Source organism: Phacochoerus africanus, chromosome 2 (genome assembly GCF_016906955.1).
Source record: "Phacochoerus africanus isolate WHEZ1 chromosome 2, ROS_Pafr_v1, whole genome shotgun sequence".
Classification (NCBI taxonomy): domain Eukaryota; kingdom Metazoa; phylum Chordata; class Mammalia; order Artiodactyla; family Suidae; genus Phacochoerus; species Phacochoerus africanus.
The window spans coordinates 97,557,921-97,576,866 of NC_062545.1; the positions used below are offsets into that span (position 1 = coordinate 97,557,921).

The 18,946-nt window shown below is 53.3% G+C and overlaps 1 protein-coding gene across 1 annotated transcript; it reads left to right on the forward strand.

Moving 5' to 3' along the window:
* Positions 1-479: 479 nt before the first annotated feature.
* On the forward strand, positions 480-17,920 carry SIGLEC15 (sialic acid binding Ig like lectin 15). Its single transcript, XM_047764076.1, has 6 exons — positions 480-656; positions 9,086-9,145; positions 9,527-9,910; positions 11,282-11,662; positions 12,744-12,774; positions 15,168-17,920. The coding sequence occupies exons 1-6, from the start codon at positions 605-607 to the stop codon at positions 15,247-15,249; spliced, it is 990 nt and encodes a 329-aa protein (XP_047620032.1). The 5' UTR covers positions 480-604; the 3' UTR covers positions 15,250-17,920.
* Positions 17,921-18,946: the final 1,026 nt, after the last annotated feature.

Genomic DNA, 18,946 nt, shown 5'->3' on the forward strand with positions numbered 1-18,946 from the left:
ATTCTGAGCATTTTGATCCGTTTGTCTGGGTTGATTTGCTTAATAATTTTACTATTGGCCATCTAATACTGCTAGGTAATATAACTATTGTCAATGATAATTACACCTTGGAGATGATTTTTCTTCCATCAATAACCACCACTTCAAAGTCTATATGGCCACAGTAAAATAGCTTCATCAAAATGGAAACCCATCCTGCCACACTAAAAATGTTGAATGGAAAAGAGAGAGGGGAGGAAAGAAAGAAGGAGGGAGTGAGAGAAGGAAGCATAACAGCAGATTTTCAAAAGGACCAGCAACCACAAGAAGGGTTCTGCGTCTTCCCCATCCACTTCTCTGTTTCTGGTCCTGGAAAATCATCCGAGTGGTTCCCCTCTTGGTTTCCCACATGACTAAACCCCACGGGTCTCATCTAATCACACTTGGGACCGCCTGGCTGCCTCTGTCCAGTTCCCCTAGAATCTGCAGAGCCCAGCAAGGGTGCAGACCTAGGCATACCACCGACCCCCTCCCACCTTCCTTCCCCCACACCCACGCCAAGGAGGGTGCTCACTGGAGACCAGGCCAAGTACAGGGCTGGCCTGGGATCTCCAGACCTCACAGCATGGAAAGGTCCTTCCAGCTCCTGGCCTGTCTGGTATGCATCATTCTGATGGGTGAGTTTGCCACTCTTCTCTCTGGCCCATGCTTGGAACAGAATAGATGCTCGCAAACGCTTAGGTGCAGTCTTCTTGCGAGCAGGGCAGCCAGATTGCCTGAGTCTCTGGGCCTGTGGAGAAGGAAGGGCTGTGCTTTGGGACTGTGGAGACAGAAACCAGAAGTTCAAGTTCAGGCTTTGCCTTAGGTTCCTGGTGACTTGACACAGTGCCCGGACATCTCTGGGCCTCAGTGTGTCCACCTGCAGAAAGGCCGCCTGCCCTACTCTGCTGTGAGGATCCAGCAGGATAACGGGCCAGTTCTGCGGAGGACCGTGAAGGCTCTGACAGACTGTAGGTGTTGCTTTGCATCTTGATTAATGGGCACAGTTGGGGGAAAGTGAGGGGAGGGCACATGGCTATTTGGAGTAGAGGTGGGGAACACCGCAAGTGATAGAGGGAACCCTGAGCCCCCAGCAGGCACCCCAAGAGGGAGTGGGAACTCATTGTGGCAGCCTTAGGTAACAATGTTGTCAGTCACTTTAGCTCAAGAAGTTGATGTCCCTGGGAATAGTGTTTCTCAAATGGTCGTCCTGGGCCATCTGCACCAGAATCCCAGGGGAGGCAGGCATTTGTTAAAATGCAGATCCTCCAGGAATTCCCACTGAGGCTCAGTGGGTTAAGAAACTGACATAGTATCCCTGAGGATGAGGGTTTGATCCCTGGCTTTGCTCAGTTGGTTAAGGATCCGATTGGGTGTTGCCACAAGCTGCGGCAAAGGTCAGAGATGCAGCTTGGATCCAGCACTGTTATGGTTGTGGCTATGGCAAACTTCCATATGCTGCAGGCGTGGCCCTAAAAGGAAAAAGAAGAAAAAAGTCCTTCGGCTCCTACAGAATGAGACTACGTCAGGGGTAGGGCCCAAGAATCCACATTTTCACCCATCTTCTTGGGTGATTCTAATGCACAATGCAGGTGAAGGGCCCCTGGAATAAAGGACAAAGGCCATCCTCATAAGCCCCTCTCTCCAGGTCCCAGTCCTCTTCTGGACTCCAGCCTGAGATGCCCCTCTGGTAACAGTGCTCCTGGACTCAGTGTCCAGGCCTCCATATTCACAGCCCATGGCTGTCACCCGAGCCACATGGTGACAGCACCAATACCAATACTGTTGTGTTCTGAGCAGTTAGCCAGTCCTTGGGTGGAGTCCTGTCTCCATGACTAGATTATAAATTCCCACTCCTCAGGCCCTGAGTCCTTCCTCTCTAGGCTTCTACATGGAGCAGAGTCCTGTTAGGGGCAGGTTTGCATAGTAACACCACAAGCCTACATAGCTCTTGCTAAGTACTGGGTACTTTAGTTAGTAATTCATCATCATCCTATAACAAAGGAACTATTATATTCCCTTTCCACAGAGAAGAGGCACAGAGAGGTTCGATGGGTGGTGAAGCTGGGGCTTGAACTTGAGGGTGTGTGGCTCCAGGCTGGACCACCACCACCTCCCAACCCCAGGCTGCCCACTGTCTCACCCACAGAACCTTGTGTTGGGGGCTGATGGGGCACAACTTTCTTTCCCAAGTTGACCTACTCAGCTGTCTTTCTGCATGATTTAGGGCTGGGTCCCCTGCAGAGGGTAGGGCTACCGGAGGTGACCTGCCCACACATGGAGCAGAGAGAAGGGTAGATCAGGACATGAGTAACTCAGACAATGCTGTAAATCCTGGCTCCACTCTTCACTAGCTGTGTGGGTCTCGCAAAGCAGTTTGCCTAACTGCTCTGAGCCTCCGTTAAAATGGGGTGCCAGCCAACTTGTGGGGTGCTGTGAGGCCAATTAGATCATGGGTGGAAGTGCCCTGCACAGTTCTGTCACTCAGCAGTGAAATGTTCCTGAAGTCACATGGCTTCAAGGGATGTCAGGTTTGGGGGGTTTTGTTTGGGTTTGGGGTTTTTGGGTTTTTTTGTTTTGTTTTGTTTTTCTCTCCTGCTAAGAGTCAGCGGCTATGAATCAGTAAAAGACAAAAAGACTTAGAGGAAGCATGAGCAGTCACATGTTCAAGTACAAACCCCAAACCGCACAAATGCTCCAGCTCCACATCATGAATCCTCAGGGAGGCGGAGCACACGCAGGCACTATAGCAGCTGGCTCTGGGTGGGACCCCTCTTCCCATGCTGGCTGGCAGTCGTTCACCACTGAGGCCAAGAGGTTGTGAACTAGGGTGAGCCGCATTCCCCTTCCCGAAACCTCTTATCTGTGAGTCCTGCCTGGTGGCAACGGACCTGGACAAGAAGCTGGAGCCAGAGGGGCTGCAGGTCACTGTCCTGTCCTTGTCCACTTTGAGCACGGGGCTCAGGGCTGGGCCTTGGAAAAAGGGAAGGGGGAAGAATTCATCCAGGAGACCCCCCGCCCACTTCCATTTTCTATGCCTACTCCCTCATGCCAGCACCATCCTCCCACCCCAGCACCCAGCACCCAGAGCCCTGGGGCAGCCCCTTGTCTCCCAGAGGCCACACACTCTCCCACATCTTTCCCTTCTGGCTTCCCCCAGATCTGCTTTTAAAAATCAGGAAAGATCAGGGAACGTGAGTGGTGGAAAGAACAGTAGTCTGGGAGCTCTGGCTACTTGGTGACCTTGGACAAGACTTCAGGTGGTCCCCAAATCTCTGATCAGCTGGTACAGCAATCACAGTAGCTGTCATCCTCGAGGACTATCCATGTCAGGCCTTTGACGGGTGGCTCACTGACTCTTCACCACAACCCAGCAACATGAGGACCTTGTCCTTGATTTAGGGAAACTCAAGGAAGTGACTTTGCTGGGTGTCAGAGCTAGATGTGACCTGGAGTCTCCTGAGTGCCACCCCAGCCTAGTGCCGTGGGTGGTGAGCCTGGGACAAAGTGTGGAGCTCAGAGGACCTTACGCTACTTGCTTTGAACCAGGGCAGAAAAACCAGCTGCAAATGCAAGACAAACTGCAGCCGTCACCCAATAATGTAGGGGGCTTATTTGGGCTGTGGAAAAAGGTCAAGGAAAACTGAGTATAGGAGGAAATGAGGATTGAATGAGCTGGCGTACTTCTGCTACTGTGGCTACTGTGGCCAGCAGATGGGACTCGGAAGTCCCTGTGCAGGAGGAAGAGGGGTGCAGGGAGCCGGGAGCCTGGGCAGGGATAGGCTGAATCAGAACTCCCAGGAGTGGTGCCCTGAGGCGGACACTGGCCCCGAGCAGGCTCTGCCTGTGGCTCTGTGAGCTCAGGTGAGCCAGCGGGTCCATCTCCATGACCAGGAGATAGAGAGGCAAAGGCCAGAGGGAAAGGAAGGACAACTTGAAGCCAGAGAGCTGTGGGGACTCACCTAAGGTCACAAAGTCAGGGCCAGTCTAGCCAGGACCACAGCCCCACATGGACCCTGAGACCCCTATCTGAAGGGCGTGCCTCTCGCTGTAACTCAGGTCATCACTGAGAGCTTCTGTTTCACTAGCCTGCAGCAGCATCGTGATGCTTTGTGGCCCTCTGTGTTTACTTCTCCTCCAAAAGTTCCCCTCTATGCTGCACTTTGATCGTCTCCATCCTGAGTCGTCTCATTGTTTTTCTGAACTTTCCTCCCAGACCGAATGCCAGTCATTGTCTTCTGGTGCTTTCAATGGACCTACAAACTGAAGACACTTTTTAGCTTTTCAATATGCATTTCCCTAGGCTGCAAAGCTAAGTAAACAAACTTGTTAGAATCGTGTACAAATGAAAAACCAACAGTGGCTGAGCAATGGCCAGGCTGTAAACACATGAGCAGGCCACTGACTGTCATTTTAACTGTATCCCCAACACCCCATACAGTGCCCAGCATGTGACAGACCCTCTGTAAACATCTACTGAATGAATAAGACATGAATCAGTAACTAGCTCTCAGGTGAGTTAAGGACAAGGCCCGCCTTATTGCTTGACGCAGGGTCTAAGGTGCCAGGTTGAACCAGAGATGGTGTGGTGTCTGATAGCAAAGTCCTGGCACCCACCCCCCTGCCCTGCCCCACTGCATCACCTTGAGTTGGCCTTCGTTTCAATGTCTGACTCCCCCACCACCACCACCGCATCACCTCCAGTCCACTCTCTTTGCAGGACTAGTGTAGGAGGGAGATGACAACACTGAGCATCTGCTGAGTGTGAGCACTGTGCAGGTGGCCTACACATGTGACTTTATTCCATCCTCAAGCCTAGGAGGAAAGGACTGTGTCCCCCATTTTACAGCAGAGGACCCTCAGACCTGGGACATTAAGAAACTCCCCCAGGAGCTCCTGTTGTGGCTCAGTGGGTTAAGAATTCGACTGGGGAGTTCCCGTCATGGCATAGTGGTTAACAAGTCCGACTAGGAACCATGAGGATGCAGTTTCTATCCCTGGCCTTGCTCAGTGGGTTACGGATCTGGCGTTGCCATGAGCTGTGGTGTAAGTTGCAGATGCGGCTCGGATCTGGCGTTGCTGTGGCTGTGGTGTAGGCCAGCAGCTGCAGCTCAGATTCGACCCCTAGCCTGGGAACTTCCAAATGCCATGGGTGTAGTCCTAAAAAGATGAAAAAAGGAAGGAAAGAAAGGAAAGGAAAGGAAGGAAGGAAGGAAGATAGGAGAGAAAGAAAGAAAGAAAGAAGGAAGGAAGGAAGGAAAGAAAGAAAGAGAGAGAGAGAGAAAGAAAGAAAGAAAGAGAAGAGAAAGAAAGAAAGAGAGAAAGGAAGAAAGAGAGAGAGAAAGAAAGGAAAGAGAGAGAGAGAGAAAGAAAGGAAAGAAGAAGAAAAAAAAAGAAAGAAAGAAAGAAAGAAAGAAAGAAAGAAAGAAAGAAAGAAAGAAAGAAAAAAAAAGAAAGAAAGGAAAAAAGAAAGAAAGGAAGAAAGAAACTCAACCAAATATCTCCCTTTACATGAATAAGCCTAAAACAGTTCCAAGTGACACATTGGGTGCTTGATACAAGTGACATTGTCACCCACATCCAGCTGTGCCAAAGCTGAAATGCTCTTCATTGCACTGAGTGGCCCACCACTGAAGGGAGGCCTTTTGGACAATGGGAAGAAGGTGGGCCCCCTGTTGACCCCCGGAGGTTGACAGACAAATGAGAGGCAGGGAGAGTGGAGACCCTACAAAGACCTGGGACTTTGGTTCCAGTTCAGGAGCCGCCCCTGCCCCGTCCTAAAAGACATGTGGAGCTGCCAGAGGGAATGGTAGTATTACAGAAGGCTGGGGCGCTTGGATTCCCGCCAAAGCAAATGCATTTGTTCCCTGGGCAATTCCTATGGGCCCTCCCACCCTCACCTCAAGTCCCCTGGGTGGACACATCCAAAGGTCTCTGTGTGAAGGTGAGTCCAGGTGCCCGCCTCTTGGAACACCATCCAGCAGGTAAACAGGAAACACAAATCTCCCCCAAACGGGAGCCAAGACTGTCACACTTGGTGAAAGGGCCTCTGTGTGCCCTCTCTGCTCCTAGAGCAAAACCCACCCAGGGAGGGAGTAGCCCCAGCCTGTGATTTGTACCACATGCCAGGATGTTCCCAAACAATGCTGTCATCCTCTAGCAGCACAGAGTCCAGGGACAAGGCCAGGACATGCCCCAGCAAGATGGAAGCCTTGGCTCTGCTTCCAGTTGGCCAAATGACCTTGCCAAGTCCCTTGGGCTCTCAAAAAGGGGGCTAATGACAGCACCCCATGCATTGTGGTGCATATGGAATACAATTAGGAGTGTTGCCCAACAAGCCCCCAAAGCACCGTCTGCTCTGCCCCCTTATTCAGTCACATCCTGTACCTCTATGCTGATGTCCGCGGCCCAGCTTTGCCTTTTGCCCAGAAGTTGCCTTCTCTTCCTCAGGGCTTAGCAAAATCTCACTCCTTTCTCAAGGCTCTGTGGATGTGGCAGCTTCTCTCTCACGGGGGCCACCAATCAACTCCTGCCTGCCTAGTGTCCCGGAGCCTCTTCCCCTGGCCCCTACCCACTTCCTCCCACCATCCTGGCCAGCCTCCCTTCTCCTCTCTCACAGAGGGCAATTCAATTCAACATCCACTACTATGGGGCAGACACATGCCGCACAAATATGACCCCCCATTCATGGTCCCTGCCCTCCCAGAGCTTCTGGCTGCCTGGACAAGACACACAATTGAACAGGCAATGCCCATACAGAGGAAATATCTCTGCCAGCCCTGGGGCATGGGAAGGGGCGCCAGACCCTAACTTGGGGCTCAAAAATGCCTTCCCACTATAGGATGACTCAGCAGAAGTCTGCAGATGACTAGGAGGGAGCTGGTGAGTGAAAGGGGCCGAGGACCACGTTCAGACAGAGGGAACATTGTCACTGTCCCTCATTAAAGCACCTGGCAAGGCAGAGCATAACTACCTGCTCATAGGTCTGTGAGCTCCAATAGGCTGATAAGCTATTCTGTTGCTCCTTGTAACCCCCGCCTCAGTGCCTGGCTTGGAGTGGGGAGGGGTACCATCAGCGGTCACTAGTCAATGAATGCAACAGCAAATAATCCCTGGGGAACATGCGCCTGGCTCCTTGATGCCTGTGAGGCATCTGGTGGTTGGAGGAGGCTGAGGTCACAGGGGGTGGGAATGCAGGGACTAAGCCTCAAGACTGGGAGAAGTTTTCTGCAGCCAGAAGTACTGACAGAACCAGCAAAATCTTCAAAAAGGGTTTCTCAAGTTTGGAACGAGGCCCTTTGCTTATTAACGACTGAGCAAACAAGCCTCTACTAAGGGTAAATGTCAAGTCCCCTGCTTGATTCCAAAGCCTAATTCCACTTACCCAGAAGAAAGAAGATTTGGCTTAGAAGCAGGTTGTGTGAAAACAAAATAAACAAACGACCTTGTGGTTTTGTTTCATTACCAACTTGGTGCAATCCCAAAGTGAGGTTTCATATGAGGCACAACTCATACAACCCAACATATTCATACTGCACACTGCCTGGCCCAGCACAGCCGGCATGGCATCCCTGGGGCCCCTGAGGTCAGGACATCACACTGCAGGGAGAGAACCAAGTGGGTGGTGAGCATGGAGAGAGGTGGGTGAAGGACTGGGCCCTCCAGAGAAGGTCCGAGGCCCAAGAGGGATGGGCTGTTATGCTGCCTCCTTGCTTTGCACAAGTGTCTCTTGACACTTGTGCCAACAGAAGGAAAGGCTTGCCGGGTCCAAGATAGCCATAATGGGATCCCAGAAGGGCCATCATGGGGAGGGGATGGGAACCCTCCAAAGAGTGATGGCTGTCGGGGTGGGGGTAGGGGGGCAGGAGACCTTGGCTCTGAGCAGGAGAAATGCCCTGACATGTAGATTATTCACAGATGGCATAGGTCCCCCAGAGGATGGTCTGCCAGCTGTGGGCTGAAGGATGAGTCGGAGTTTCCCCATAAAGCAAAGAGCCCTGGACTTGGAGTCAGAAAAGCTGGATTTCCCCCACCTTCTGCCTGTGTGACTCTGGGCCTTCATTTCCTCATCTATGACAATATCTGCTCTGCCTTCACCCCCAGGCTGTTTTAAGGGTCATGTGAAAGAACTGGGTAAATTGCAAAGCCCTTTGGCAATATAAGGGCTGCTATATTATTCCCTGTAAAGATCCCTTTCATGAACTGCACCCGGGCACTAGACAGATGCAAAGCCTACCCTCTTCTATGCCCCTCTCCTTGAGGAGGCACACCCCTGACCTGATCCTCCCAGCACTGACTCCCATCCACCCACCCCCTCCCATCCTTTCCACCCCTCCCCCAAAGCAACACACATATGCAACAACACAGGCAGTGGCTTTCCAGCCCTCCATAAGCTGGAGACAGAGTGCAGCTTCCAGACCTTAGCTCAACCATATTTCAGAGGCTCACAGAATAGGAGGTGAAGGGAGTTCCTGGCATAGTTCAGCCTTTAACGAATCTGACTAGCATCCATGAAGACGCAGGTTTGATCCCTGCCCTTGCTTTGACCCTTGTTAAGGATCCTATGTTGCTGTGCCTGTGGCATTGGCCAGCAGCGTTTCAACCCCTAGCCTGGGACCTTCCATATGTTGCTGGTGCGGCCCTAAAAAGGAAAAAAAAAAAAAAGGAAGTGAAGAAACTTGAACCCAGGGGCACTTGTGCAAAGCAAGGAGGCACCATAGCAGCCCACCCCCCTTAGTCTCTCAGCTCCCTGTCTGAGCACTGGGAAGTTCATTTGGGTTGACCTGGATTGTAGAGACATCTCATTTACCAACTCATCAGATGCAAAACATACTGCCCCCTCCCAACGCTCCAGTTTCCCTTCTGTAAATGGGAGTATTAGTCTCCTTGGATAAGTCCCAAAGTTCCATGCCCTTAATGCACTAGCGTGCCACTGCAGAGTCAGGCAGTCCTGAGCTTGAATGTCAGCTTTGCCTCATCCTAGCTGTGTGACCTTAAGCAGTTACTCCACCTCTCTGCGCCTCAGTTTTTTCACATGTAACCTGAGGATAACTCTGCTTACCTCTAGGATCATTTGTGAAAACTGAAAGAGACACTACTGGGAACTTGCTCAACACAGAGGTGCACAGTAAGTGCTTTTATTATTATCACCACTGCGGGGGAGAGGTTTTGGGACTGTATGCCCACAGGATCGCAGGGCGTTTCTGCAGCAGGGCAGGTTTTGATGGGGAAGAGGCTGGGGTCACTGAACCTGTAGCTGAGGTGGGACAGCCTCGAGGGAGGCAAATACTCCCAGAGAAGTAGAGGGAGGGTCCAAGCTCTTGCAAAGTCTTGAGAGTTAAGGTCCCCCGGGGAGATGCCTCTCCAGTCCTGGAATGGATTTCCAGACTCCCCCTACCCCCGAGGGGAGGGAGCGTGCTTCCTGAGTCCTGGGGTTTCTAGCTCCTCCCGGGATACCAGCAGAATTGACAGACCCCCATCTCTTCGCCGCCTGTCCACCCGCCCACAGGTGCGCCGGCGCAGCGCTGGTCCATGCAGGTACCGGCGGAAGTCAGCGCGGCGGCCGGCGAGGCGGCCGTGCTGCCCTGCACCTTCACGCACCCGCACCGCCACTACGACGGGCCGCTCACTGCCATCTGGCGCACGGGCGAGCCGTACGCGGGCCCGCAGGTATTCCGGTGCGCGGCGGCGCGGGGCAGCGAGCTCTGCCAGACTGAGCTCAGCCTGCACAGCCGCTTCCGGCTGCTTGGCAACCCGCGCCGCAACGACCTGTCGCTGCGCGTGGAGCGCCTCGCGCTGGCCGACGACGGGCGCTACTTCTGCCGCGTCGAGTTTGCCGGCGACGTCCACGACCGCTATGAAAGCCGCCACGGCGTCTGGCTCCGCGTGACGGGTGAGCGCGGCGCTCTCCCCGACTCCGCGCCTTCCCGCGGTGTCCGAGGCCTCTCTCGGTGCAGGCTCTGTGCTGGGATCGCAAGGGGTACAACTGGCCCACCCTTTTTTCTGGACCTAGAGATGGCTACGCGCCATCCGGGAACTTGTTAAAAATGCCCAATCCTGGCCACAGGAAGGGCTGGGTGGGGCCCGGGCTGGGCATTGTAATAAAGCTGGTAGAGAGGGAATGTGCCCCAGAAGCTATCAGACTTGGGACGCGGGGGGCGGGAGGCACGAGGAACGATCATTTTGAACATAGAAGGACTGCGATGGTCTTTGTGCCCTGAAAGGGGGTGCACACCACGTTCCCAGCACTTCGCTAGACCTTTGGTATAAATATGTGGGAACCAGGATCCTGGAGTGTTGCCTCTTAACACTGGCTACGCATTGGAATGTCCGAAGGGGCTCTAAAATTAAAAAATAACCCAGATCCTGCAATTTCTGCTGTGGCTCAGCGGTAAGGAACCTGACTGTATCCACAAGGGCACAGGTTCGTACCCTGGCCTCGCTCAATGTGTTAAGGATCTAGCCTCGCCCTGAGTGGCGATGTAGGTCACACAATCCACTAGAATCCTGCGTTGCTGTGGCTATGGTGTAGGCTGGCAGCTGCAGCTCCTGTTGGACCCCTAGCCTGGGAACTTCCATATGCTGTGGTTGCAGGATGTGGTCTTAAAAAGACAATAAATAAATAATCCCAGATCCCTTGTGGAGGGCCCAGGAGTTCTGGGTTGAGTCTGGCCCTGTCAAGAACCTCCCATGTGCCCTTGGGCCGGCTGGGCCGCCTCTCTGAGTGCATTCCAGGCTCCTGGCACGGTCAGCCTCAGCCCCACAGTCCACTGATGAAATGAATCCCTTTCAACTCCAGACGTTGGGGAGGCTGTCTGGGAGTGGGGTGTGGGGGGGTGCCCTTGAAATCACTCCAGCAGACTGCCCTCAATCTGTGCTACCACAAGAACAACGTTGAGTGATCACTTTAGCACCCACAGGCATTAACTTGTCAAATCTCAACAGCCCTGTAAGGTAAGTGATCCCTGTTTTACTCATGGAGAGACTGAGACACAGAGCGGCGGAATAACTTGCCTAAGGCCACACCTGTACTGGGACCAAGGCAGCCTGGGACCGGAGCGCCTTTTTTTTTTTTTTTTTTTTTCCCCTCTCTCCCTATCCCACCCCCAGCTCCCTCCTCCAGTTCTCAGCCTGGGGGACAGGAACGGCTGCCCATGTCTTTGCCCTTCCCGTTGCTCATCGCTGCTCTGACCGCTCTTTGCTGTCTCCCCCGTCCCCCCTCGTCCCCCTCGTCCCCGTCGTCCCCCTCGAACACCGCCCGCAGCGGCCCCGCGGATCGTCAATATCTCGGTGCTGCCGGGCCCATCGCACGCTTTCCATGCGCTCTGCACCGCCGAAGGGGAGCCGCCGCCCGCCCTCTCCTGGTCCGGCCCGGCCCTGGGCAATGGCTCGGCCGTCCTGTCGGGCCCAGGTGAAGATCACGGCCACCAGGTGACCGCCGAGCTGCCCGCGCTGACCCACGACGGCCGCTACACGTGCACGGCCTCCAACAGCCTGGGCCGCGCCGAAGCCAGTGTCTACTTGTTCCGCTTCCGCGGTGCCTCAGGGGCCTCGGCGATCGCCCTCCCGCTTGGCGTGCTCGGCCTCAAAGCGCTGCTGCTGCTCTGCGTCCTGGCCGCCCACGCCGCCGCCCGCCGCCGCCTGGGTGAGTTGTGCCCCGGGCCAGGGTGGGTTCGAGGGGAGGGTGGGGCTCTCCTCCAGGCTGACCACCTGGACTGACACAAGGAAAACATCTTGTATGCACCCATGCGTCATCTCACTTTCCTCTCCCTGCATCAAGCCCAGGAGTTGGGAGCCAGCGTGAAACCACTTCCCAATTAGGAAGCTGAGGACAAAGAGATTCGGGAACTAGCTTCTAGCCTAGAGTTACAGAGATAGTGACCCAGACAGTCCAGCTCTGGAGCCCATCCCTAAGGGCTCTGACCACACACAGGCTTTCCATTATGGTACAACAAGCATTCTGAGCACCTACTCCGTGCTGCACAGGTGCTGGGAATACAGAGGTGAATGTTCCCCACCCTTGAATGGTTTGCTGAAGAGTAAGTAGATAATTGCTGTCTGCAGGGGAGGAGTCCTGTGGGCCCAGGTACTGCAGAAGCTCAGAGTATGTGAGCCTCACTCGTGGGGCATCAGGACAGAGGCCAGGAGGGAAGGCTTTGCACAAGTTGGGGGAGGCTAAATCAAAAACAAGAAGCAGGAGTGAGCTGGAGAAACAATCAGCTAATAGTATTCCTAGCAGGGGAAAGAGCATGTGCAAACTGTGGGAGCTTGAGCTAGAGGCTGTCTTCAGAGAGCATGGTCACCCCCTCTCTACTCTCGCTAAAACTGGATGGGAGTTTGCTCTGTGGCCTAGAGGACTTCCCAGAGCCTCTCAGACCACCAAGGTCAGCAGCAGCAACCTCAGATTCTCCTGGGATGAAATCCAAAATTTGTCACAATTGCCTTTGGCTGCCATCTTTGCTGGGGCCACACTGGCTTTCTTGAGGGGTCTTCAAACGCATCAGGAATCCTGTGTTTCAGGAGCCTCAGAAAAGTTTTTCCTGTTGGGTCCACTCCTCATTCCCCCTCCTTGGTCACTCATCATCTTTCCAAGTCATTTCTTTGCATCCTGCAGGCTAGCTTTTCTGTTCAGACCACTCTCCACAGTGGGGCAGGGTGGGTGGCAGGGCTTGTAGGCTTGAGGGCACCATGGAGATTCATGCCTTCTCTCTCTGTTCCTCACACAGAGCACCCAATCATGCAGGACACCGCACCCCGGTAAGTGAGCAACCCCACCTCCACCCCGCCCGGCCAAGGGGTGCAAGTTTCTGGGGTGGGGGCTGGGAGATGAGAAGAAAGAACAGGCAAAGAGCCAGGGCCAGGGTCCCAGCCCTGATCAGGGTATAGGCCCTCCCTGCAGCCTTCCAACACCCTCTCCTTCAGTCCACCAAGCCTGACCAAGCCACGCTGACCTGCTCCCCCTCCCCCTCCCCACTATGTACCAAGTATTGACTGTGGGCCTCACACTAGCATTATTTCCGAGACTGTTCACTAACCACTGAGCCATGGCAGGAACCCCTGTGTAAATTTTTTTTGCTAATTTACTACCACACCAAGGCAACTAAATCAGAAAGCTGACTGCTGTTCAAATATTTATCGAGCACCCACCATGTACCAGGCTCTGTTTTGGAAGCTAAAGTTACAGCAAAAATCACCCACTTCATGGAGTTCCTGTCGTGGCTCAGTATCCATGAGGATGTGAGTTTGATCCCTGGCCTCGCTCAGCGGGTTAAGGATCTGGCGTTGCCATGAGCTGTGGTATAGGTCACAGACGTGGCTCAGATCCCGCATTGCTATGGCTGTGGCATAGGCCAGTGGCTACAGCTCTGATTCATCCCCTAGCCTGGGAACCTCCATATGCTAAGGGTGGGGCCCTAAAAAGACCACAGGAGAAAAAAAAAAATCACCCACCTCAGATAACTCACACCGTAACATGAAAAATTTCATTTTATTTTATTTTTATTTTTTTGTCTTTTTGCCTTTTCTGGGGCCGCTCCCATGGCATATGGAGGTTCCCAGGCTAGGGGTCTAATCAGAGCTGTAGCCGCTGGCCTACACCACAGCCACAGCAACGCAGGATCTGAACCGAGTCTGCAACCTACACCACAGCTCATGGCAACACCGGATCGTTAACCCACTGAGCAAGGCCAAGGATCGAACCCCCAATCTCATGGTTCCTAGTCAGATTCGTTAACCACTGAGCCACGATGGGAACTTCACGTGAAGAATTTTTTAATAAAACATCAAACAAGACGTCTTAGATCCTGAAATAAGAGCTGTGGAGGGAAAAAATAGAACAATGAAGTAGAGCCCCAGGCCATTGGGCTGTGGCTGCTTTAGACCAGGATCTTCTTTCCGAGGACACTGAGGAGAACTGAGGTGGGTGCCCAGATGGATAAGGAAGAGTTGGGGGGTGCAATCCAGGAGGAGAAGGCCCTAGAAAAGCTCAGGGAGAATCAGGCAAGGGGCGGGGAAGGCAGGGCTGTGGGATTTATCCTGAGTGTGATGGGAAGTCACTGAATGGTTTTAAGCAGACAGGTGACCCCAGGTGAACAGGGGTGGGGGCCAGGAGACCTGTGAGGGGCTGTTGACCAAGGCTGCAGCTGGCTTGGCTGCTTGGATGGAGGTGATGATAGTGGAGGTGGGGAGATGGGGCAGACAGAGGCAGTACTGGTCAGAGGACTGGGAGGGCAGCACAGGCAAGGGTGGGAGCCAGTAGGTCTGGAGCTAAAATCCTGGGTTCCACTTACTGAGCTGAAGATGAGGAGAGGAGAGACGGGGCCAGTGGTGAGGGTCTCTCAAGGACTGTGGTCATTAGGTTTGAGGGCCCAGGAGTCAGGAAAGCTGTTGGAACTCAGTAGGTCTGGCCCTCAGAGGTGATATTTTGTTTGTTTGGGGCTTTGTTTTGTTTTTCTTTTTAGGGCTGCACCCTTGGCATATGGAAGGTCCCAGGCTAGGGGCTGAATTGGAGCTACAGCTGCCAGCCTACACCACAGCCACAGTAACGTGGCATCCAAGATGTGTCTGTGACCTACACCACAGCTCATGGCAATTGCAGATCCTTACCAGGGATCAAACCCACATCCTCATGGATCCTAGTCGGGTTTATTAACTGCTGAGCCACAAAGGGAACTCCTGTTTTGGGGTTCTTGTTGTTTTGGTTTGGTTTTGATTTGGGATGTGGGGTTAGCTCTCCCATGGCGTATGGAGTTCCCAGGCCAGGGATCAGATCTGAGCTGCAGATGCAACCTAAGCTTTGACAATGCTGGACACTTAACCCACTGTCCCGGGCCAGGGATCCAACCTGCATCCCAGTGCTTCCAAGACACTGCCACAGTGGGAACTTCCCCAAAGTGGTTTTTGAAGCCACAGATGAGATCTCTTTCAGAAGACAGACACTCTGGTCTGGGATGCTGTCACCCGGGTGGTCCCCTGCCAGTTCAGAAAGTTCTTCTGCTGCCCTGCCTCCAACCTCCAGTTACTCTCCAGGCCCTGGTGGATGTAGCCCCAAGCCCATCTCATCCCCCTTTCCGCCCCTTCCTGGGCTGTGGTTTGGGCAGTCAGGGACCCCCTCGTGTTTGAGTGATCAGCCAACTTTCTCCTGTCCACAGGCCCCAGGCACAGGAGTCCAATTATGAAAATTTGAGCCAGATGAGCCCCCGGGGGCCACCAGCAGCCATGTGTTTACCATGAGGAGCCCCTTGGCCATCAGCATCCACTGGTCACCATGAGGAGTGAAGACCTTCAAGAGGCTTGGCGGGGCCAGCCTGCTCTGACTCCCTGGCTCGTGGCAGCCTTAGCCAGGCAACACCCCAAGGGGGTCAGGACTCTGTTCAGAGGCTCAGAGGCCTCCTACCTGGACATCTGTCTCAGAGCCCCAGCAATATTTGTCAATGAGGCAGCATTTTGAAAGTGTGTGTCTGTGCGTGTGTGCAAGCATGAGCTTGAGCGCCACATGTCCGGAAGGCTCCTCTCACCTTCTCTTATCTAGAACATCAAGATAAAGCAGGTAGAACACTGGTCAGAGGAGGCCAGTGACCCAGGCTCTTCCCTGGCTGTCACCAACTTGCTGTGTCAACCAAAGCACCTTTTTTACTTCTCTGGATCTCAATTCATCTATGGTTGAACATGGACATCTGGCTTAGGGCTGTGAAGGTCTGAGGAAACAGTGGATGTGAAGGGACTCTAGGAAGTTCAAAGCCATCTGCAGACATGAGCAGTGAGACCTGAGGTTCGTCCAGGCAGAGCACCCTTGGGACCTTCAACCTTAGACAAACGCAGCACCCACACCGGCCTTGCTGGGAGAGAGGATTCCAGAGAGCAAGCCTGGGGCTGGGCTGGGCCACCCTGGAGTCTCAGCAACATCAAATTGACAAGTGCCTGGTATTCTGCCCCCTGGGGTCTCCTCTCTCCACCTCTTGCCCTGTCAGCTGCTCTGCCCTGCCTGGGACATCTGGGAAAAGGAAATGAAACACCCATCACTTCAAAGGATTTGGAATCCAGTGTCGTGAAGGACCAAAAGCCAGGAGATGGGAAACCAAGTCTGGGTGTCTGTGGATAAAGCAGCTGCAGCTCTGAACTCTTTTTTTCTGGCCATACCCGCAGCATGCGAAAATCCCCAGGCCAGGGATCAAACCCAAGCCACAGCAGTGAGCCAAGCCGCTGGAGTGACAATGCTGGATCCTGAACCGTTAGGCCACCAGGGAACGCTAGCTCTGAACTTGCGACCACCTGCATCTTCCCTGGATTTTCTCAGGCCAAAAGCTCTGGCAATTCCCCCACTTTTGCTCAAGTGCTGCCAGACTGACTTCAGGGTGCTGCCTTCTGTCCTCACACTTCAGTGCACTTGATTGTTTTAGCTCCTGCCATCTTTGGGGGCAGGGAGAGGGGGAGGAGGTGTGTTTGGAACCCTGAAGAGCTCGCAAGAGGAAAGGGCCACAGAGATAGGGGACTTGAGGCATTGGGAATGAACTTTCTTTCCTTCAGGAATTTTCCAGAAGCTGCAGTGGTAACTAGAGTCACCTGGAATGAGCTCAGTGTCCTCTCAGATGGTTTCTAGGAACGTGATGGCCTGAAGGCCGAGGGATCTTCAAAAATTATTAAGCAGGGCAGTGGGTTACAAGGTTCTTCTCCTCACCTGAGCCTTCGCCAGGGCAAGGGGGTGATGGCTGCTCCTGGTTAACTTGGGATTCATCCAGGAGCCTGTCTGAGCTGTTAAGAGGTCATGGGAGTTGGCATTTGTGCCTCTTTGTACAGAGATATTCAGGGGCATCAGGAAAGGACACAGGGCTGGTGTGTCAGAACATCTGCCTGGTCTTCGAGGTCAGTTTCACAGCCAAGAAAAACAGGGATAGGAATTATGTCTTATTCACCTATTTTGTGCTAGCAGTTGGGCCAAGTGTTTGGGGATATCGAAATGAACAGGCATGTGTATCAGTCAGGCTGGGCTAGGTCGTGCTGCAGTAACAAACCCCAAATCACAGTGGCAGAGAACAGTTAGGCTTTCTTCTCTCCAGAGCTGCATGTTTGTCCCAGATCAACATGGGACTTTTCTCACTGTACTTAGGGACCCAGGCTCCCAGGGATCCACCCTCTCCAGTGTGGATTGCTGGGCTGGAGAGGAAAAGAAAGCTCCAGAGGGTCCCCCACTTGTGATCATAGTTTGGTGGCCAGGACTAGCCACATGCCCCTCTGCCCTGGAGAGGCTGAGCAGCGGGACTCCCGCACTGTACATGGAAGGAGCAAAACACCTGGGAACAGCCCTGACGATTCTACAGGAAGACTCTCTAGGGATTTGCAGCCAGTGAGTGGCAGGAAACCATGTAAGTGCATCAGTATTCTGAGGATGCTATGGGAGCACATTAGGAGGGGTGACTGAGCCCGTCTTCAGAAGGCTTCCCGGAGGTGGGGATATGGAGATGGTACATGTTGGCCATGCAAAGCAGGGAGGGTGTAGGTTGGTAGGTAAGGAAAAAGGTCATTCTGAGTTGAAGGGACATTCTGAGCAAAGGCCAGGAGGCAGGACATAGCATGCCGTCTAAGCAGATGAGAGCTGCTGGGTAGAGGCAGGTGAGGCTGGAGCTGAGGCTGCTCCCCAGCAGGGCCGAGCAGCTGGAGGGAGTCGGGACACCCTGCACTGCTCAGCATGTCTGCTTTCACCCCACAGACCACCGCTCCTGCTCCAGACCCAGGACACCCAGGGGCTAGGATTTCCACCTCTGGACCCTGAGCTCTCAGAGGAGCATTTCCCTGATGGGTTCTGAGGATCACCTGCATCAGGAATAGCTGGGGAGCTTGCTCAACTCACACTCCATGGTGGTTCAGTGAGTTAAGGATCCAGCATTGTCACTGCTATAGCTCTGGTTACTGCTGTGGTGCGGGTTCAATCCCTGGCCCAGGAAATCCCACATGCTGCAGACACAGCCCAAGAAACAAAACCAAAAAATGATTAAGTATAGTTGATTTACAATGTTGTATTAATTTCTTCGGTACAGCAAAAGGACTCAGTTATACATACTTTTCCATTATAGTTCATCACAGAATATTGAACATCAATCCCTATGCTATACAGCAGGACCCTGTTGTCTAAATTTTAGGTTGTTAGACCTAAGTGCCAGGCTGGAGGCAGAACCAGCCCGGGACCTCCAACTCTTGGTCCGTAAGGTTTCTCCAGCCCAAAGGCCCTGTGACTGGCAGGTTCGATCCCCAGCCTGGCACAGTGGGTTAAGGCTCTGGCATCGCCCTGCAGCTGTGGAGCAGGTTGCAACTGCAGCTCGGATCTGATCCCTGGCCTGGGAACTGCATATGCTATGGGGCCGCCAAAAAGGAGGAAAAAAACCAGAAGATATGTCTGAATGCAATGAACGTGAACACTAAGGAAGAACTCCCTGGCACCCAAATGTGATTTCTGGAGCAGACCAGGGCATAGCTTGGGTCACACTGCCCACCCTGGCAGCTTGGCTGCCCTCTCAGAGGGGCCCCACCCCCACCTAGTTACGCAGTCAGTAAGGGCCTTTGTTTGGCTTTAGGTAATTTTCCTGCCAGAATCACAAGCACACTTCAGATCTCAGCTCTCTGGAGCGCTCTGGGGTCACCTGTCCACACCAATTCTTAACCTCCCACATTTTAAATCTTCTTTGAAACTAGAGGCCTCACCCATTGTGGTAAAATATCACAGAATATACTCTACCCATTACAAGCCTTCTAATTTCCCATTTTTCCTTTTGTGATTTCTGGATGAAAACACTTGCCAAAAATAAGACATCCAGAGTTCCCAACGTGGCATGATGGGACGGCAGCATCTCTGAAATGCAGGGATGCAGGTTTGATCTTCAGACTGGCACAGTGGGTTAAGGATCTGGTGTTGCCACAGCTGTGGAGAGGTCACAAC